Source organism: Camelus bactrianus, chromosome 12, assembly GCF_048773025.1.
Source record: "Camelus bactrianus isolate YW-2024 breed Bactrian camel chromosome 12, ASM4877302v1, whole genome shotgun sequence".
NCBI classification, from domain to species: Eukaryota; Metazoa; Chordata; class Mammalia; order Artiodactyla; family Camelidae; genus Camelus; species Camelus bactrianus.
Window position 1 is genome coordinate 16,741,712 of NC_133550.1, and position 20,547 is coordinate 16,762,258.

Consider the following 20,547-nt stretch of genomic DNA (forward strand, 5'->3'; position numbering starts at 1 on the left):
TAGCTAACGTTTATTGCATGCTAATTGTCTGCCAGGCACCTTGCAAAGCTCTTTACACACATTATCTCATTTAATCACCATAACTCTATGAAATAGTTATTATTATCTCCATTTTATAGTTGAGGAAATGGAGATCTAGGAAGGTTAAACAGCTTGCCTAGGATCACACAGTTAATAGGTGGTGAAGTCAGAATATGAATCCAAGCAGTTTAACTCCAAAGCCCACATCCTTAACCATAGTCTCCTCTTTTGAGGGTCAGCCCCTCTTGACTTCAGTACTGCTTTGGTGAGGATTGTATGGATTACTGCAGAATATAGGGAAAGTAGAACCAATTTTCCTTTGCTGAGAGGTGAAGTGGGCAGATTTGGGCTTTGGAGTCAGCTATCCTGACTCCTGGGTTTGAATCCCAGCTATCATATTGGGACATTCACTATTCAACAAATATTTCTTTTTTTTTTTTTTAACACTTTTTAAATTGAGTTATAGTCATTTTATAACGTTGTGTCAAGTTCCAGTATAGAGCACAAGTTTTCAGTTATACATGAACATACATACATTCATTGTCACATTCTCTTTCGCTATGAGCCATTATTCAACAAATATTTCTTTTTTTAAAATTTACTATGTGCCAGTGATACCACTGGGGATACAGTGGTGAAAAACAAATACCACCTCTGACTTCATGAAGTTTAGAGGGAATGACAGATATTAAACAAGTAAATATAAGCAAAGAACAGGTTGTTAGGAGAGGGCATAACCAAGGCTCCCTCCAAGTGAAGACCAGGGGCAGCCTTGGAATCTATGAGAGACTTTCTACTTTCATTTCATTTTCTTTCCTTTCGTGATTTATTTAAGGAGTATGTCTTAGGTGCCTGCTGTATATACAGCACTTTCTCAAGTGCTTTGGAGAATACCAGAGAAATAGAAGACGATGCTAAGTTGGAGGGACAAATATGTGTATATTTAGAACTGTACTTTGAACAACTAGAGAATTAAAACAAGTGTGTGTCCTCAGGTTATCTGAGAGGCTCTCTGTGTGCCTCAGTTATTTCATCCATAACATGGGGATACTGTTTGTCTTGCCCAATCACATGTTTTTGTGAAGACCGAATGAGATCATGAGGTGATGAGGTGGCACACAGCTCCCAGCACAGGACTGGAGGGTTAGGGAAGGATGAGTGTGGCATAGGATCGCTAATCAGGCACTCTCAGGAGGATGTGGACTTTAAGTCAGGTCTTAAAGGTGACAAGTGTGGATCAGGAGAGAGGAGGCTGTAGGCTAGAGCAGTATGGGAGGGGATTAAAGAGGAAGAATGAGCCAGATACATGAGGGGCAGCCAGGAGCTCCACCTGCTGGGATAGAAGATCCTAGTTAGAGACAGAGGTGAGCTTGGATCAGAATGGTTTGTCAGTTCAGAGTTTTGTCTGAAGAGCCCCTGATTGTCAGAAAAGGCTCTGGACGCCTTCCTGCCTAGTGTTTCGGCGGGGAATAGAAATTAGCTGGCCATCATGAATTTGCTTGTCAAGTTGAATGATTGAAATGTACAAGAATTAGGCCACTCTCACCTTCTGAAATGGACTGTATTCTGCCTATGGAATGTGTAGCTCTCTAAATAAACTTGCTTTCACTTAGAAAAATATATACAAGAAATAAATGCTCAGTCCTTACAGGTTAGGGGAATCAGAATTATTTGATTTAAGTAAAACTGGATAAGAGATAATCCCACATGTTACCCCTGAATTGCAGATGTCTAAAAAATGTTTCTATTTCAAGTCATTAAGTCTGGGGCTAATTGTTGCCTTTGCCAAATCTTTCTTGCCTTCTTTTAAGGTAGAATGTTGTCTTGTACTAGATAATTTGTATTATTAGCAATGCTTTGTTCAAGGTAGGTATTCAATAAATACTGCTCACTGCAGAGTGTCCAGTGTTTTTGACCTACTTTCTACCTGCTAGTGTTTTCTTGTACTCTGAACTAGGGTGAGGGGTTGGGGGATGGCACACCCTCCAGCTAGTCATCCAGGCCAGACACCTGGGATTCGCTCTAGGCTACTACTCCTCTCACCTTCTTTCCCTGTGTACTACCACTGCTGTAATTGGTCCTCATCTCTTGCCTGGTCCATTGTAGTAGACTCCTTAGTGGTCTCTCTACTGCAGTCTTGCAGACCCAGCTCCCCCATTCCCTCCCATCCATCCTCATAGCCATATGTAAAGATCTAGATGAGGGATTTTCTAGGAAGAGCAAACAACCTGAGTAAACCTTGTAGTGGGAAGGAACTTTGCACATTCAAGGAACTGAAGGAATGCCAGATTTGTGGACCAGGACGCTAAAGAGAGGTCTAGGAAGGCAGAAGAGAGGTTAGCAGGGCTCAGGTCATGGGAACCTTGTCAGCCTTGGTAGGGAGTTTGAGGAGTGACCTGATCTGCTTTATAGTGTAAAGAGTTCACTGTGGCTGCTGTGTTGAGAGCCCTGGGATCTGGCCTCCCTCTGGGCAGCATGCTGGCCTGAGTGAGAACTCCTCAGTCAACTCTGGCCAGCAGAACAATCGTGCCCTCTGCCTTTTCAGGTTTGACTGGTGCTCAGCCCTCCCTCCTGTACCCGCCTCAGGCCAGAAAGGGCAGCGCCTCTGCTAGGCTGGCCCTGGTGTTTGGCGTGCCTGCTCGTGGACTGAGCCTATAATTTGGTGGGTTGGCTGGTTACAAAAATAAAAAGTATGACCTATAACTAAAGCTGAGTGGATTCAGTAAAGAGAGAGCTTTTAATTTGCAGAGGTCCTGGGCTGTATTTAACTGGAGGAGAAATGTGTCTCCTCCCTAGTCACTGCTCCATTTTCTCCCTTGAGTACCTGCTCTGGGGCGAGTTGGGGTTTGTGGGCCTAGGGGTGAGTTTTAGGGGGATATTTAGAAGGAATGTTAGGGTCCAAAAACAGGTTTGATGGGGCTTCCTGGGAAGTCAGCATTATTTAGTCTTGCTTCTCATGTAGCCCACTGAGAGGGAAGTAGAGTTTTCAGATGTTTGTGTGATCATTCATTTATTCATTGAACACAAATGTATTGAGCATTTACTCTGTATTTTAGACTTTAGAGATCCTACTGTGAACAGGAAGGACAAAGGAGACTTGTCGCATGGAGTTGAAGTTGTTGGGGACAACAAAAAACACATATACAAGTTTGTAATGGAATGTTAAGTAGGGATAAGTGAAGAAAAAGAAGGTCAAGAGTTAGAGAGTAATGGGGGCAAAGTTTTAATGAGGTGGCAGTTTCGGGGGTTGAGGTATGAGAGAAAAGCAAAATAGTGAAGGGACTTTCTGTGGACTCTGGATCCCAGCTCTGGAGAGTTCCTCCAGGACAGGGGCTCCCAGAGCAGCACAGCCAGTCTGGGCAGAGTGGGATCCATGCTCTTCGGGGGCTGGGCTGGCTCCTAGCCCCAGGTGGGCCACTTAGAGCCTGTGGTTGCCTCTTCCTGGCTCCACTTGTCAGAACTGTCTGCGGGGCTGGGCAGAGTGCTGATTAACTGCAAACAGATACTTGTCTTTCCAGAGCTCCCCAAGCCTGATTCTCTCAAGATTTCCTGAAGTCACCGTGTGTTCTTGGCTAGAGGAGGACTAAGAAGTCTGGCCTGGGAAGTTGCAAGGAGTGCAGGGGTTCCTTCTGCCCATGACCACTGCTCAGCCAGGCCTTTTGCAAGGGCTCTGGGGTTCAGTGGATTGGATTTGAAATCCTGGCTCTGTCATTTATTAGCTCTGTGACCTTGGGCCAGTGCTGTAACTTCCTTGAGCCTCAGTTTCTTTATCTGTGTAATCAGGATAAGAATACTTGGCTTCTAGGGATTTTGTGAGGATTAAATAACATGTGAAGAATCCAGGACAGGGTCTGGCATAGTGGGTGCTCAGTAAATTTTAAGTAGAAATATTATTTTAAGACCACTAACCTCGTAAAGTCAGGGATCTGCTATTAAAGAGTCCAATGAAGATATCCAAGAAATACGGATTCTTGTTGATGCATAAGAGACTGACCGATTCAACGTACCTCGAAGTTGTAAAATCACTGAATTGCACACCATGTTAGTCACCTTGCTTTCCTGCTTGATGATGCTGGCCTTGTCATGACCTTGCCACTGGCCTTAGGACCTCCGGGAACCAACACAGCCCTTGGCCTGCCCTTTAGCACATTTCGTCTCTAGCACAGCCTTCAAAGAATCAGACTTTAAGACCCTTCTGGACTGGGGCATTTACCAAGGCTGGACTAGCTACTAAGGTCCAGACCTGTGCTCCTGGGACTGTTTTGAACTCTGGAGTGGTGGTGGCACTGTTATGTGGGCTCATTTGCAGACTGAGGAGATCACAGACTCCCTTCCCCTCAAAACCAGCCTCAGAGTCAGGCCCAGACAATGTTTTAGTATGGGTGGACGAGATCTTTGTTTGAACCTTCTGTGTCCAGAGTATGCTTCGGCCCCTTACTTTGGACAGCTTTCTTGTTTATGGTTGTGGTTATTTTGTTTTTACTTGCCACTCACTAGAGTCAGCATCACACAAACACTCATTATCCTCAGGCCCTTGGCAGTCAGGGCACTTTGAGAATCCCTTCTAAAGTGCTCACGTCTGCAGATTATTTTTTGATGCATCTGGCATGAGTTCCAGATTGATGGTCCAATAGCAACTATAAATTGCTCCCTTTGGGCTTGGCTAATTACTGCTGGCATCGTGGATGAGTAAGGAATTAAGAGTCTCTTATGCATTTATGGGGCAGCAGGTCCTGATGAGCTCCCAAAGCATTTATCTGTCATTTCCCCCAGAATATCCTTGTTAAAAGTTGTGAGCAAAACCCCGGGAGTTGAAAGGTAGCCAGCTAGACAATGTCTGGTGGCATCTGGTTTCTCAGTTGGTTCCCTCCAAGAGTTATAAAGAAGTCAAATAGTACTCGTTGCCTACAGGTGCGTAGGGAAATGTCAAATGTTGTCATAACATTATAAAAGCACTCCCAGCTGCTTCTGATTGTCTTGGAGGCAAAAGGACAGAGAGGTTGCTCCAGCCTTATTCTATGGCGAGGCAGGTGAAGATTCACTCAGAACTCAGGAGGGCCTCTGAGGCTGCGAACTGAGAATGGCGAAGGTGTCATCTTCCTTGCTTGGAGACAGGGAAGGGGATGCAGTACCAGCCCTTGGAGACTCCCAAGTGCAGCCTGGTGTTCATTCACTCAGCAAGCACTTTTTGAGCACTTAGGATTGTATTAAGTGCCAGAGAAATTAAGATGACTGAGACAGTGTCTGCCCCCAGGAATTCAGTCTGGAGGGGGAGACAGACACATTAAACTTCTAATTGCAGTCTTCAGCTTGTGAAGTGCCCGTGGTGTAGATATGCAGGAGCATCTGGGGAGCACGGAGAGGAGGCTTGGGGAATACTGCCAGTAAGAAGAAATCTCTACTTGTTAATGGGATAATTAGAAGTTGGAGAGAAGTGTGGAAGAGAAAGCATTCTAGATAGAGCAGGGACATCAAGGTGAGACAGCGCGATGTGTTCAGAGAATCCTCCTGCAGCTGCTTGGGGCTATTGGAGTGTAAGATGTAAGGCAGAGAGTGGTGGGAGGGGAAGCTAGTGTGGTAAGGAGGGTTTTGAATGCTGTGTGGAAAGAACTGTACTTCATGCTTTTCATAGGAAAGTGGCATGATCAGATTTTGATGTCTGGGTAGGTCAGTGTGGTGGCCGGGGTGGGGGGGATCAGAATTGGAGGTGGGCAGCTGAGTGAGAGATCTTGGTAGTGTGGTGATGACAATGGCTGTTTTGCATGGTGGAGGTGATGGGATAGACTCATGAATAGTCAAAAGGATTAAATTTGGGGGACTTGTTGGATTAGATTTGAACTTGGAAAGGTTAAGATAAGGGAAAAGGGAGGAATTCAGGATGACACCCAGATTTCTAGTTTGGAGTAGAATACATATTTGAAAGTCATTGGTGTCTACTGGTCAAATAAAATATGGGGCCAAAACATTCTCATGCCTCTCTCTATGTTCCTGCAGATAGCACAGACCTTCAGTGACTGGGAGGGACAACTCCTAGGACTTATGCAATGTCACAAGGAGAGAAACAGAGTTGTTGAGAAGAGTAGTTAGCTGAGGGGGCTGAAAACAGATTTGTGGTAGATCAGACCTCGGGTTTGCAGACCGCAGATTTAACCTGAGGAAGTTAGGAGACAATGGGGAAATGAGAGATTTGAGATAAGCGGAAAGCTAAAGACAGCTTACAAAAATCTCATCTGAAAGCTTAGAGGAGGTGTCCTAGATCACTCAGTAGAGCACCTTAGTCAGTGACTCAATTCTGTCTCCCCAAATTCTGGTCCCAGCTTTCCTGTGAATCCCCTGGCGGCTGTTTGTGTTTCAGTCTTCTCTTTCTAAGGGGCATGTGTACTACTCCTCTAACCTAGAGAATTAATAAGCATATAAATAAATGTATTTAATCTGCACTGTTCAGCTACATTTACGCACTCTCTCTTATGTGTTTTATATTCTTTTTTTTTAATGTACTTTAAAAATTTGTTGTTGTTGTTGTTGTTTGTTTTGGGGGGGGGAGTAGGTAATTAGGTTTATTTATTTAATTATTTTTTAATGGAAGTACTGGGGATTGAACCCAGGACCTCATTCATGCTAAGCATGCACTCTACCACTTGAGCTATACCTTCCTCCTGCTCTTATGTATTTTGAAGTACTGTGAAATTGTGTTTTAGCTTTGTGCTTAGAAGCTATCTTGAGTCACCTGCAACTCCTGGAGTCACTCATCCAAGTTACTATCTACCCTTCTGGGTCAGGCACTGTGCAAAATCCTTTTCATTAATTCATCCCTTTACTTAATTCTTATAAGAGGTAATATTATGATTCACATTTTACAGATAAAGAAACTGAGGTTCAGAGCCTAGTAACTTTCTCTTTGTCTCTTGAAAAGTAGCAAGATTCAAATCTAGGTCCTCTCTGATTCCAAAGCCCATACAGTTATCTGTAGTACTTGGAATGTTTAAAATGCCATTCAGGTATGAGAGAATTGTCACCATGTGGTGTCCAAGAGGGCAGTTCCCTTGTCCCTTTTCCTGCATGGTCTCCCTCTTACTCAGACAGAAGCCTTGAACTTCAGGTGTCCAGCACACATACCTCATTCAGCTGGTTTCACCCAGTCTTGTTGGTTAGGGAAATACCATTTAATGATTAACCAAAGCCAGACAAATCCAGGTGGACCCAAATTAGAAATGGAGATTTGTTTTCTTGGCAAGGAGATAGCAGGATACAGTTGAAAAAGCCATGTCCTGGCAAAAGTTCTGTTAAAGGTCACATATCTGGGTTTGAATCTGGATTCTGCCACTTTCTGTGTGACCTCCAGCGAGTTGGTCTCAGATACTTAATTTTCTCACCAGTTGAACAGGCATAATAATATTTACCTCCACTGGTTATCGAGAGCAGTAAGTGAGATTTTGTGAGGAAAGTGCCTGGCATATCAGATGCTCAGTAATGTTTTCCTCACCATCCGTGACCCTGAGTGAATATGGCACCTGTGATGCCAGAAATTGAGAGAAGCAGAGAAGAATCAGGGTCTCTTTGGGTCATGCAGCATGAACTCTCAGAAGGCTACCTCCAAAGAGGTGTTTTTCCCTAGCTGGAGAATCAGATGAGATGTAAAAAAGCTGGAACTCTCAAAAATGTCACTATGATTCCTCCCCAAAGAGGGCAGGAGCACTGAGGCACTAAGCCAGCCCCTACTTGAGAACAACTGGAAAAGCAAGGAGAGACAGAGGACTTGCAGTGCCTCTCCCCAGCTGACGTGACTTGTGACAGCTGTGGGCCCGTGCTGGGCCTCAGTTTATCCTTCCTTAAAGCAGGAGTCATGCCCCTCCCACATGTCATCTGGATGTAGGAAGGGATTCATTAAATTTTATGATTTGATAACAAACTCCTGGATTTCTGATGAGACTCCAGGCAAGCCCAAGCTGGGCTCCTCGCTGGTACACTGGACGAGGTGGAGTACTGCCCCCAGCCGGCCTCTGTGTCCACGTGGGCAGCCCACAGCATCTGCTAAGCTTCTTCTGTGTGTTAGACATCCTTAGTTAGGAACAGGTCTGTTTAAGGAAAGTACATGCCCTCACAGAGCTTACAATCTAGTTCAGGAATTAATACAGAATGTGAAAGATGAATAATTATATGAGAATGAAATAATTTTTTCATTAAATTAAATCTTGTCATTAAAGGTCTAGCACAGTGCCTGGCCCAGAACAGATGTTTATAAGCCATAATTTTCCCTCTTTTGGTAAATATATGAGTCATCACAAGGCAAAACGGGTCTCCTAATTGGCATGGTGCTTGATACCTAGAAGATACTAGTGTTGAAGAATGATTGAATATGAGGGCAGTAAACCCTGCTCAAGTTGAGAGAAAGGACTGTGCAGAAGTCTGGGTTGTTTGGGGGAGGTTTCGTGAGGAAGGTTGATTATACTGCTCCTGAAGGATGCGTACAATTTGAAAAGGGGCAGAGAAGGGCTAAAACAATTGGTTGTCTTAGAGGAGGCATTGTGTGGGATTACAGACTCAGGCTTAAGGGTCAGACTTGGGTTCAAATCCCAGCTCCATCACATACTAGCCATGTGACCTTGGGCAGCTTCCACAGCCTTCCCGAGCCTTTGCTTCCTTACGTGTAAAATGGAAATACTAGTCCCAACGTCACAGAGTTGTTGTGAGAATTAAATGAGACAATTCATATAGAGTTCTTATCACAGTTTTGTCAATAAATGTTAGCTTTTGTCATTATCATTTTTTAAATTTTAATAATAGTATCATTATTATCCTGCTCATGCCCACCTACTTATGTTAGTTCCCAAGACCTTGTGTCGTCTGGCTGTTCCCTGCTTGCTGTGGTTTCCTCCACTGTTGCAAATCACTTAGAGACTCCTGGGATTTTTATGGTGTTTTGTGCTTCTATATGCTGTGTCCTTGCCTAGAAAATCACCATCTTCCCCTCCTTCATTGTCTTTGCCTAACTCCCTCCTGCTTGCTGTTTTAAGACTAAGTCCTGTAGCATTTCTTCCCAGAAGCCTTACTTGGCTCCTCTGTTCAATCAGAGGCTGTCTCCCTGGGGTCCCACAGTGCCATGTGCACCTGTTTCATAGCTGTGCTGTATGCACTCACCTCTGGTTTGCTTATCTACCTTGCCCTCTGGATATGAACTTCCTGAACGTAGGGATCCTGCCCTATTAATTTTTATATCCCCAGCTCGTATCTTAGTGCTTGGCATATAGTTGTTTTCCAGCTAAGTGTTAAGCAAGAAATCCAAACAGCAACAAAAAACATAGCTAGCGTGATGTATAACATTTACTACCTAGTTCTGATTTAAATACTTTACATTTATAAACTTATTTAATAATCATAGCAACCCTATGAAGTAGGTACTGTTTCTACCTCCATTTTACAGATGAGGAAACTGAGCCTTGTGGAGATTAAATAACTCTCCCAAGGCCACACTAGTAAGTGGTAGAACCAGGATTCACACCTGAGCAATGTGGTTCCTCATCCTTTGCTTTAGCTGCACCGTGAGCATTTGTGATAGGATATTTATTGAATGCCTAAGAAAAGGTGAAGAGACATTAGCTATAAATCACAGCTCCATGAACACATTTTAAAGGCATTAGTATACGTGTGGAGACACTGTTTTTTGAGGGGGTGAGTGTAGACCTTACCACTCTCACTCATGAAAGATATGCTAGGGAAGGTGGGATTCCACCTGTTGTGACTCGGAGGCAGGGCATGGCTGGCAGTTGGGAAGGGGATGATCTCTCTGAGGTCTAATGGAGTAGAAAACTTAGGGACAGCGAGAAGAGAAGTATATGTACGGGGAAGTTCAATTTTCCCAGTCTTTATTGAGCACCTGCTGCAGTGATCAACAAGCTGGCAGTGATGATCCCTGTGATCAGGAGCTCATGGTCTAGCAGGCTGCAAGAAGATGAGTCTGGTTACAAGATGCGTCAGGGGAGTGGCTTAGATTTATGGCATGAACTGAAGGACAGAGTTGAAACTCAGAATGAGAAGTAGGAGTTTGCTGAGGGAGAAACGGCATATAAAGAAAGTGATTTGGGCTGTAGCACATAAAGAAGATTATAGGAGAGACCAGAAATAGCAAGGGCGATTGTGAGAAGTTGGATAATCCCCTCCAGAAATAACCAGGGGCTGAACAAGGGACCTGGTGATAGGAGAGGTAGTAGTAGGATCAATCAGCTATTTTTTAAGCCCCTGCACATGATTCAAAGAACGATAAGGCATGCCCCTACCCTCCAGGAGTTCATATTCTAGTTGTAAATAGAGGAAAAACACACATGAAAAGACACTATATGACGTCATTCAATTTGTGTTAAGGTCCATGGTATCACTACCAGATATTTTCTTTCTCTTTGCTTCAGCCATCTGGACTTCATTTCCAAGGTCACCTCACGGTTCAGAATAGCTACTGAAGTTCCAGCCATTACCTCTGCATTCCAATCAGCTGGAAGCAGAAAGGGTGTACTCCCTCTCTTTAATGATACTTCTGAGAAGTTGTACACACTACCACTTGCATTCCACATGGTCACATAGCCACATCTGAATGCTAGGAAAGATGAGAAATATATTAATTCTGGGTTTCCAAGTGCTTAGCTGAACATTGGGGGTTCCTTATCAAGGAGGATGAGAAGAGGTTGGGGGATAACAAGCAAGTCTGCCATATCATTCTTCACATATGATTATGCTTTGGAGCTCAGAAGAGTGGTTGATTATTTTAGGTTGAATAGTCACAGAGTTGGGTTTTGAGTCAGGTAGTAATAGATAGGGATTCAGAAGATTGCGGAAACGTGAGTTACAAGTTACAAGCAAATCCTGTGTCAAGAGTGGCTGTTCCAGGAGAGAGAGTCCAGGAGAGGATGAGCTGGTCAGAGATGCTGGGGCTATCCTGGGGAGAATCTTACCCCGAAGCTCTTTCTTATTTTAAGATGCTAAGAACAGCAGGCAAAGGAGTTAAGGTTTTCTTGTGTAAATGATGAGTCAGAGAAGACTTCTGAACTAAAAAGAAACATGATTTACCTTATGTGCTAGAAAGTTTAGAAATTTCATCCACATGCAGGTTGGAAGGAGGAGAGGGCTGGAAGTAGGGATGCCAGCTAGAAAGTTATCTCAGAGGGTTAGGAATGAAAAACAAGGGCCCATCTGATGGTGACAGTGGGATGGAAGGGAAAGGAAGGTATGGATGAGAGATCCTGGGCGGACACGCCCTGGGTCTTAGTGAGTAATGGGCTGTGATCTGAGGAGAGAGAGGAAAATACTCTTTGTGGAATGTAACCCCAGAAACGTGTCCTCTGAGAAGTAGCACTGCGTATTAGGGCTCCCCAGGCGAGGGCAGAATATGGTGAAGAGAAGGGATGACCGTGGTTGGACACAGGGACAATGTGAGACTCCTTAGCTTTGGAAAGCCAGCCGCCCCCAGCGGAATAGTTTCCATTCTGCGTAACTGGGGAGTGTGTGGGTCTGGCTAACCGCGAGGAGGGGCTGAGGAGCCAGCAGACAGATCAAGTTGCTGTGGCAGTGGCTTTTTAGCTGGGGGCTTGTAGCTAACAAGAGTTCTTCTGTCTGAAAGTTTGTGCTTCTTGACTGGGTAGGCCAGAAGGGGTGTCCTCAGCTAGGGTCTAGGGGCCAGGTTACTTGTTGTGGTTACCTGTTGTCAGGTGTGAGGCCAACAGTGTGGCAGAGGGTAGGGCTGGGGGGCTTTGCTGGCCCTGGGGGCAGGGCCAACTTACTGTGCCTGCTCAGGTTCTAAGGCAGGAGTCCTCCAAGGTGAAGAAGAGGCCATGGGGGTTTAGTTGTATTTGGATAAAGCCACATCTCTAATTGATGCTGGACTTCTAGGACCTCTCCTTTACCCGACTTCCCTGGTGTGAGTTGCAGAGCTCAGCCTGAGACATCTGGCAAATCCATCTCTTTTTCCTCCAGACTGCTCAAGGACTTGGCCCATAACTGCTCAGCAAGTCATTTCTGGTTATAGAGTCATCAGTGACCACAGAAGCACGTTCTCCAGACAGGGCTCTGAAAGCTGGCTTTTCTCTGGCAGCTTGTCCCCAAAGTGATTAGCTTCAAGTAAACAAAACCAGAAAGCCAGACCTAAGCCATTGCCGACACTTAAAGCAAGGAGCACCCACTTTTCTGATGTCTTTGGTCACGAGGTACCCCATGACCCCATGACAGAAGTCTAGTAGGGCAGCTCAAGCCACAAGGACACAGTGTGTATAGCTGGAGTGTGTCACACCCATGAGCCCCTGTGTGTGGGGTTGCAAATGGAGGGAGATGAGGAGGGAGGGGGCTGCACTGTGAAGGCTGTGGGGTTTGGCGGCACCAGGGCAGGAGGCCTTGAGTCCAGGGAGGTGACAACTGCTGTCCACCCCTTCCTATTCTTGAAGTGTTCACCCCTCTCCATCATGGGCAGGGCTACCTCTCCCTGCAGCCAAGTGTCATGAACTGTTCATGTGATTTCCTTTCTGCTGCAGGATGCAGCTTTTCTCCCAGAGCCTTTCCCAGTTGACTCAGGCTCACCCAGGCTCTGTCTCAAGTTATCGTCTCCAAACCTGCCCTCTGAAAAGAAGGATGGGAGGGCAGCAGGCAAGGAAAGCTGTCTTGGGCTTCATCTCCTGGGTTGGCAGCAAAGCCAACCTCGGCCTCGGTCCGTGGGGGCTGCAGTGAGACCTGGCCACGGATCTGTTCCGCTTCCTCTCCTGCGCCACTCCCGCCAGTCGCAGGGCGGGAAGAAGTGTGGGTGTTTGCAGGGGCTGCCGTGCTTCCCATGTCTGGACCTTCTTAATTTTGGCACTTGGACCTTTGATCAAACTCTGATTTTTTGGTTTCCTCTTGCTGGGATTGTACTTTTGGTGGGGAGTTAGGAGGAGCTGTGCTGAAACGACGAGATAAACAAACAGTGACGCAGGGGCAGCAGCAGCGTAAGGAACAGGCTGGGCCGGCCGTCTGGGCGGGCTGGGTGGAGGAGGACTCCCGCCCTGCACACTGGCCAGCTGGCTTGTGTTAAAGCGCTGGCTGAAAATAACTCTCATTGTCTGGGAGCTGCTACTGCGGCAGGGCTGGCAGGGCTGGCTGCGGCCGCCAAGGGGGCCGAGGCAGCAGGAGCTGGTACCTCCCACCTCCTTGGGCTTTTGCCCTTTGGGAGCAGTGCCCAGCTGGCCACAGCTGTGCCTCCTGCCCACCAGTAGAGACACGTGGAGGGTGGACTGGGCCACTCCTCACATTGTCCTTTTGGCGGCTGGGCATGGGCCTTTGTGCCCGGTGTTGCCTGCTTCGCCATTGGCTTGAGGGAAGAGATGTTGGTTTGGGGGAGGGGGGTCCTGGCAGGAAGGCAGTGCCCCAGCTCCTCCTCCAGCAGTCCTCCGGACTCCCAAACCTTGTACCTCCCCACCACAGTCCACCTCTGCCTGTCTGTACAGCGGGCTGATCTATGGACGCCTGAGAGGACTTGCTGTGACCAGGGGCACATGGGGTGCCCAGGACAGTGCCCCATTTCATCTCTGGGGAAGTTCTAGACTCAGCTTCCCAGGGCTCCCCACCCCTCTACCACACTGGGGAGAAGTGGCCAACCATCGGGGCTTGGTGAGAGGTGGTTCTTGAAAGGGAAAACATTGAGAAAACCACCAACTCACAATCTGTGTTTGCTCAAAATAAACAACCCCTGCCTGCCTTCCCTAAAGCCTTCTGAATCCCCTTTGCAGGAAAGTTTCAGACATCTCTCTCCCTGTCTCTCAGAGGGGCTAGGCCGTTTTTATCTCTGTTCCTAAGATTTATCATGATTCACTGGGACCAACAGAAACAGTTGGGAACTTTTGGTGGTTCCTATTTCTGTTTGTTGGGTTTTCCCCAGGCCCAACCCAAGGAGACTGACAGAGTCAGGGGTGAGTCCCAGAGAAGGACCCACAGCTTTGGAGGAAACTCCAACCCCACCGGCATTTCCCTTTCCCTGCCGTGGGAAGGAAGCGAGGAGTGGCTCACTGGCTGGGCCTGCAGAGCTGGAAAGGGAAGGGAACCTCTGCAACCAGGGCCACCCCCTCCTCCTCGGCTTCTCTGGGGCCGATAGGGCTCATTGGGGTGTCAGGAAGCCTCGCCAGAGGGCCTGGGCCATTGCTCCCACAGAGCCCAGGAAGGTGTTGGCCACTGAGCAGGGCACGCTGCCTGGCCTCAAACTGGCAGCAAAGCAGAGCGGTCTTGCGAAGAAGCATCGGGTCCACCCCTTTCTGCTTCTTCCTGTTATAGGTTTTTTATTATTAGGCTTCTGGCTGGTTCCCTCTGATTTAGGAATCAGTCCCAGATTGCTTTCAGTCTGAGTTCCTCTTCCCTCTCTCCTCCCATCCCCTGGGGTCTCTCCCTCCCTCCCCAAGGTTGGTGGTATTTAATTGCCTCCTAGTCTTAGAGGAAACCTGAGAGGGATCAAACCTGGGCCCTCTGTCCTCAGAGTGTTGAGAAGCAGTGCTGAAGGAGGGACAGAGGCAGAGATAGAGGACAACCCAGGAGCAAGAGAGCAGGTCCTCGGATGTCAGAACATTACCCAGGGTTTTTAGGAGGAAGGGGGAGGAAACTGTGTTGAACACTCGCAGTGTTCCAGACACATACAGACCTAAAGTATTTATCGTTTAATCCTCATAAAACCCTGTGAAGTAGTGAGATTATCTCCGTTTTATGGATGAGCTCACGAGGTTCAGGGACTCTGAAGCACCCGAAGTAGATCTTGGGCTCTCTGATTCCACATCCAGTGCCCTCTGCTCCAAGACAGCTGCGCCTCCTTTCTGTTCAGCAAGAATCTCAGTGAAGAGTTAGCAAGAACTCAGCCCAGCTTCTGCCTTAAGAGAGCCCGCGGTCCACTGCAGGAAACAAACCTCTGACGGAGACCGGAAGGAACCGTGTCAGGTTTGCTCCCTGGCTGTCCCCGGAACTCAGGAAGCTGCCCTTCCTCAGGACATTGAACCCTGCTAGCCTCACACGTGTTATCAGAACTCCTGATGCCCTGGTCTGGCAGGGAGAGGGCTGCCCTGCCAGGCCCTGGTCCTGCCTCCTTGGCGCATCACTCCTACCCCGCAGTCAGTGATTGATTTCTTGTAAAAGTGTTGGAGGCAGGGGGAATTCCCCCACCCACGTCCTTCCCCATTGCCACACTTCTGCCTCAAAGGAGCAGAGAAGCTGTCCAGAAAGTGCCACCCAAAACCCTAGACTGGAGGATGTGGGCCTGCGGTCAGAGAGGCTTCATGCTTCTGCCACCTGTTTCCATATTCTGGGGTTCCTCTGTTCTGGCATCTAAAGTTTGGCCAGGTTCCTGAGATGCCTATTCTATGCTCTCAAGCTAGGGTTCCCAAAGGTGATGACTTTGCTCTGTCTTTGAAGCCCCAGGGGGACCAGACATTTTCTCACCAATTCACCTGGTGGGGAAGTATGAGGCCACAGCAGCTGACTGAGGGAGGAAGTTGGTGTAGACGGGATGTGATTCTGCCACAGTAGCAACAGGCCCTCCCTCCCCTTCCCCGGCCGCTTTCTTTCAGGGGAGACGTTGTTTTCTGTCTTCGTGACACAGACTTGGGAGAAATAGACAGATAACAGTGAAGTCATCTAGGGGTGTGCAGAGCCAGAACCAGGGCTGGTCTCACTTGGGCTCAGCTGGCAGCTGCCTGACCCCAGTTAGGTGGGAGACCTTGCTCCGGGCCATCTTTGATCTTTGGGTCCCTGTTCTGTTTTAGCCTCCTGCTCCTTTCCTGCTATCCACACAGACATGCTGAGGTTGGTCCTTAGCAAAGTAATTCCAGAGAAAACATCTGGAGTTGTATTTGCGCGTCTGGCCATCCCTGCTATGTTGGCAGTGGCAAGGGTTTGGTTTAGCCCCTCTTCCCTGCAGAAGTTCAGGTAGGTCCACAGGGCAGCAGAAACCAAGGGGAGAGGTATGATGTGGTGGTCTCTTCCCCTTGGTTTCTTCTCTCACCTGCCCCTCTTCTGTATTCCTCAACTCTTCCATTTCTAAACACTGAGCAGAGATCCCAACCCTACTGCCTATTTTGAGCCATAGCGACCCTGTTTCTAGCCAGGAGCTGGGCCCAGAGCTCAGAATTGGGACATCTTAACTATAGATTTATCATCAACTTACTCTCTACTAGGTGCCTGTCACAGTACTAGACATTAGTGGGGGTTGGAGATCATATGAACAGAAACAGTCCTTTAGGCACTAGATGAGCGTACAACTGGCTTAATGGTATGTGTGTAAACAAATGCATAAAAAGTAGATACATGTAACAGAAATAACTGATGTTTAAGGATCTTTAGTTTCTTAGAAAATGGAGGGCCCACTCTCAGAATACTCCTGCTGCTTCTGGAATAATGCAGTGAGTGACTCCTTGGGATCCTGGACACACACAGTTCACGTGCCCAGGGATGAGGATGTCAAGGAGTGGGCAGAGGAAAACCATGGTCATGCTTGGTTTAGCTGGGAGTAGAGCTGAACTTGGAGCAGAAGGTAAAGGAGAGAAAGATGAGAAGAAGGCCTTCCAGGTGGCCTGTGGTGTGCCTGGGGAAGAGGCAGGATTTGTGGGAGGTCATGTGGGTTATCAAGCAGCTGCAGTGCTTCAAGTAGGAGATATTTGATTCAGGAGTTGGGGGTGGGAGGCAGGTGCAGCGACCTGCCTTTGCAGGCGATGGCTGTGACCTGCAGTATAGACATCTGGACTGGTTAAAGGAGAGGCTTGGCTGGAAGGGAATAAGGAGGGGAAGGCAGGGCTCCTGGCCTGGGTGGGGCTTGCCCATGGATGTCTTGGGCTTTTACTCACTCACTTAGCACCTTTATTCACTTACTCATTCAACAAATGGTAATGAACAAAATAAAAATGACTCCTACTCTGACCTGTACTCCAGGTTAGTGTGTCTCTTTAAAGGGTTGAAACACTTTACTGTGTCTTAAGTAATTGGGAGCTGTGTCATAAATAATTATACCAATAATTAAAGTACTGAAATTTTGTAAATTATTTCCTTAAAATTTTAAGCAGTTATCTTTATGCTAATGTCCTTCTCATTCACTTGTATCCTGATATGAGGGGAAGGGGTAGAGTTGTAGCATCTGCACAGGCTGTGGGTGGCTCAGGATCTGCCCGTGAGTCTGCATGGTGCAGGACAGCCGCCCATCTCTGGCTGTGGTGGAAAAGCGATTGAAGGTTGTTGCTTTAGACTGGTGGCTTTCAAACTTTTTTGATTTGTCCCATGCTAAGAAACACATTTTACAGTGTGATCTATATGTGTGCATGTATGTGTATATGTATATACATAAAATATAAAAGAAACAAAAGCTTCATGAAACATTATTTGTACTTCCTACTTACAGTGAATTCCAATATCTTCAGTCCTATTTTAATCTGTTCATTTTCACTTAAAATAAAGTTACTCTCGACTCACGAAATCTATTCCACGACCTGTGGTTTGGAAAACATTCACTGAACCAGATATGAAGGGGAAGCAGAGGGATGCTGGCGCCTCTCTGAGCCTTCCTTACCAGCCTGGAGAGTCATGGGGAAGCCTGAGGGTCCCGGGGCAAAGGTGGGCTCCTTTCATCGAGCCTTTCTCTCCTCTGAGTAGTAGTGGGGTTTTGGCCCTTTTGACTCAGGTTCTCTCCTCAGAGCTCCATGAACCTGCCTCCTGACAAGGCCCGGCTCCTGCGGCAGTATGACAACGAGAAGAAGTGGGATCTGATCTGTGACCAGGTACGGGGATGGGGCAGGGCGGGAAGTAGGGGTTGTGTCTTGGGCTGGACAGGGCAGCAGGGCCAAAGGCATTTCCTTTGAGGTCCTTCGAGGAATCCTGGCCTGGACTTGGCATCAGTCCTGCTCCAGCGCCCTCTCCTAACAGAGACAAGGCTGGTAGGCCAGGTTCCCCTCTAGCTCCCGGAAAGAGCTGTTTTAATTTCTTCCCACTGAGCAGCAGCCTGAAGGAGGTTTGTGTAGGGTCGGCTGTGGAGGAGTTTGGTGGTTTTCCCAGCAGTGCCCGTTTCTGCCTTTCCCCAGGGTGAGGGCTGTGCCTGGCTGGGGAATTCAAAGGACCATTTTTATCTTACTTTGCTCCAGTCTGGCAAATAGTGGGGTTTTCCCATTATTTACAGGCCTCTAGGAATGAGAAGCCCCGGTCCCCTGGGCTTTGTTCCCAAGTCAGAGCATGAGGATTGGAAGCTCTCCCCACGTGAACAGTGTTTAGAGCTGGAAGACATTATAGAGATTACTGCTTAGCTCAGAATCAAGAACTAACAGCTGCGGCCTTGCTCTTTGCCCTGCACACATCTGAATATGACAAGTCATGAGCTTCTGAACTCAGACAGGCCTGTCTGCACAGCTGCGAGAGTCGGCCTTTCCTTCCTTACCTCTTGGGAGATGTGGAAGCACCTGGCAGAGAGTGTAGGCAGTCTGTTTACCCAGCACTTTCTGGTGGAGCTTTGTCATGAACATATTTAGTGTTCCTTTTCAAGCCCTGAGCAAAATCACAATAGCTAACATTCATTGAGTGCTTATTATGGACCAACCACTTTCTATACACTGAAATATCTCACTTAATCCTCACAAAAACCCTTTAAGGAAAGCACTGTTACATTTTATAGAAGCAGAACCCAAGGCTCGGTGCCTTGCCTGACACTGGTAGGTGATGGAGCTGGGGCTCAGGCAGCCACCTCCATCTGTGCGAAGGGTTCTGCTCCTCTGCCTCCCTAGTCATGCTGCTTGACCTAAGGTAGACTCATGCTTCAGAGAACCTAGTCCAGGTCCCTTCTTCTCCAGGGAAGGCCTGTTTCCTCAAGTCCTGCATTCAGAGGGGTCAGTGAGCACCTACTTGGAGTTTGGAGAACAGTAGCCCTTGGGTACTGAGTTTCTCTAACTGATAATCTCTCAGTCTTTTCTAGGTCTCATAATGTCAGCTCTTTCTCAAATCTTTCTTTTTTTCCTTCTATTTTGTTTTTAGATTTTATTTCCTAACATTATACATTCTCCTGGACACTTTCCAGCCCCTCCACCCCTTAACTTTTCAGATAACTCAGTTGTGGAGGCCCTTATCAGACCAGAATGCTTAAGAGTTTTCCTTGAGTTTTCTCTTGGGTTGGATGAGGGGGTTAGGGAGGACATGGTTCCATGCCCTGTGTGGAAGGGGACCAAGGGATCACCTTGTGGAAAGCAGGCTTCAGCATTTGGGGTTGCTTGGATTGTTGGACTCTGAGGCCTGGGCAAGGAGCAGAAAGTGTGTTTTCAGTCCTGAGCTGTGTTGACACTGCAAAACCAGTCCAGTCCCAGTCTGGGTTCAGCGCTGAGAAAGTTGGATTCTACAAGGCCTAGCTCCCTTCCCCTTGGCCTTCCTAAATCCCATCCATTAGCTGGGTAGGCAGTGAACAACATTTCTGTTTACAGCTCTGTAATCCCTACATCTTCTTAGGAAGCAGCAGGTTCTTAAAGGTTTTTTAATATAGAAAAATATTTTAGGCTCAGGGAGTACTAATTAGAGGAGAATATGGTAACAGATGGGAAGAACCTGAGGCTACGTCAAGGAAGGGAACTTATGGTTTCAGTGATGTTAAGGGCCAGGTGTTTCAGCTTTAGGAGGCTGAGGCCCCCCAAATCAAACACTGTGAGTTCTACTCATATGAACTCTACTTCCTTAACACTCTTCTTGGAACCCTGGGTGTCTGTGCACACACGTGTGTCTCCCTTACAGGAACGATTCCAGGTGAAAAATCCTCCCCACACTTACATCCAGAAACTCCAGAGCTTCTTGGACCCCAGCGTAACTCGGAAGGTGAAGTGCAAAGCAGGGAGGCCCCATCTTGCTGCCTTTATAGTCCTGTGGGGTTCAGGGGCAAACCCTGTGACTTGGGTTGGGACTGCTTCTGAGCAATGGGAGTTGGCTTTCTGTGTTCTGAGGCCATGGGCCTGGAGTGGCTGGTTAGTAGCAGAGGGAAGGACTATAACTGCCCTCTTGAGTGCCTTCCTTTTCCTTTTCTACCCCTTTTGCTTATATTGTAAAGTTGGATTGTTGGCCTCCGTCAGTGACAGAAAATTCCATGTTTACAGAAGTTCAGGAGGAGGGTGCAGGAGTCAACCAAAGTGCTGAGAGAGCTGGAGATCTCACTTCGTACCAACCACATTGGGTGAGTCAGATCTGGCCATCAGAGCCTCTTCCCCTGGCCCCTTAGGACCTGGTGTCCCCTGAGGATAGTTTGCCTGTTAATCTCCCTGCCATGGGGCAGAGTTGCCCCTTGAATGGCTCTTGGTTCCCCAGAGAGCTTCAGACTGTTCCTTTTCTGGCTTTTCTCCCCCTCAGCTCTGCCAGCTGCTGACTGGATGCTGCTGGCAAGCTAGGGGCCTCTCCTGGGGTCCTCAGCCTGTGGCTTTGAGTGGAAGACATTCCCACAGCGGCTGAGACTGGAGTCTGCCTGTGGCCTGGGGCTGGGCCAAGGGAGGCCCAGGGAAGGCTGGGGAGAGGGGAGCATATTGCATTGGGTAGCTG

The 20,547-nt window shown here is 47.6% G+C and overlaps 1 protein-coding gene across 6 annotated transcripts in view; it reads left to right on the top strand.

Moving 5' to 3' along the window:
* The window catches only part of FMNL3 (formin like 3), a 51,710-nt gene that overhangs the window by 12,456 nt on the left and 18,707 nt on the right, over nt 1-20,547 (top strand). For 5 of the 6 annotated variants that reach the window (XM_045523655.2, XM_045523660.2, XM_045523656.2 and 2 more), the window contains exons 2-4: nt 17,688-17,771; nt 19,756-19,836; nt 20,112-20,188. In XM_045523655.2, coding sequence (XP_045379611.1) covers nt 17,688-17,771; nt 19,756-19,836; nt 20,112-20,188 — 242 coding nt within the window. The remainder of the gene's footprint in view (nt 1-17,687; nt 17,772-19,755; nt 19,837-20,111; nt 20,189-20,547) is intronic. The other variant, XM_045523657.2, reaches the window with a different exon arrangement.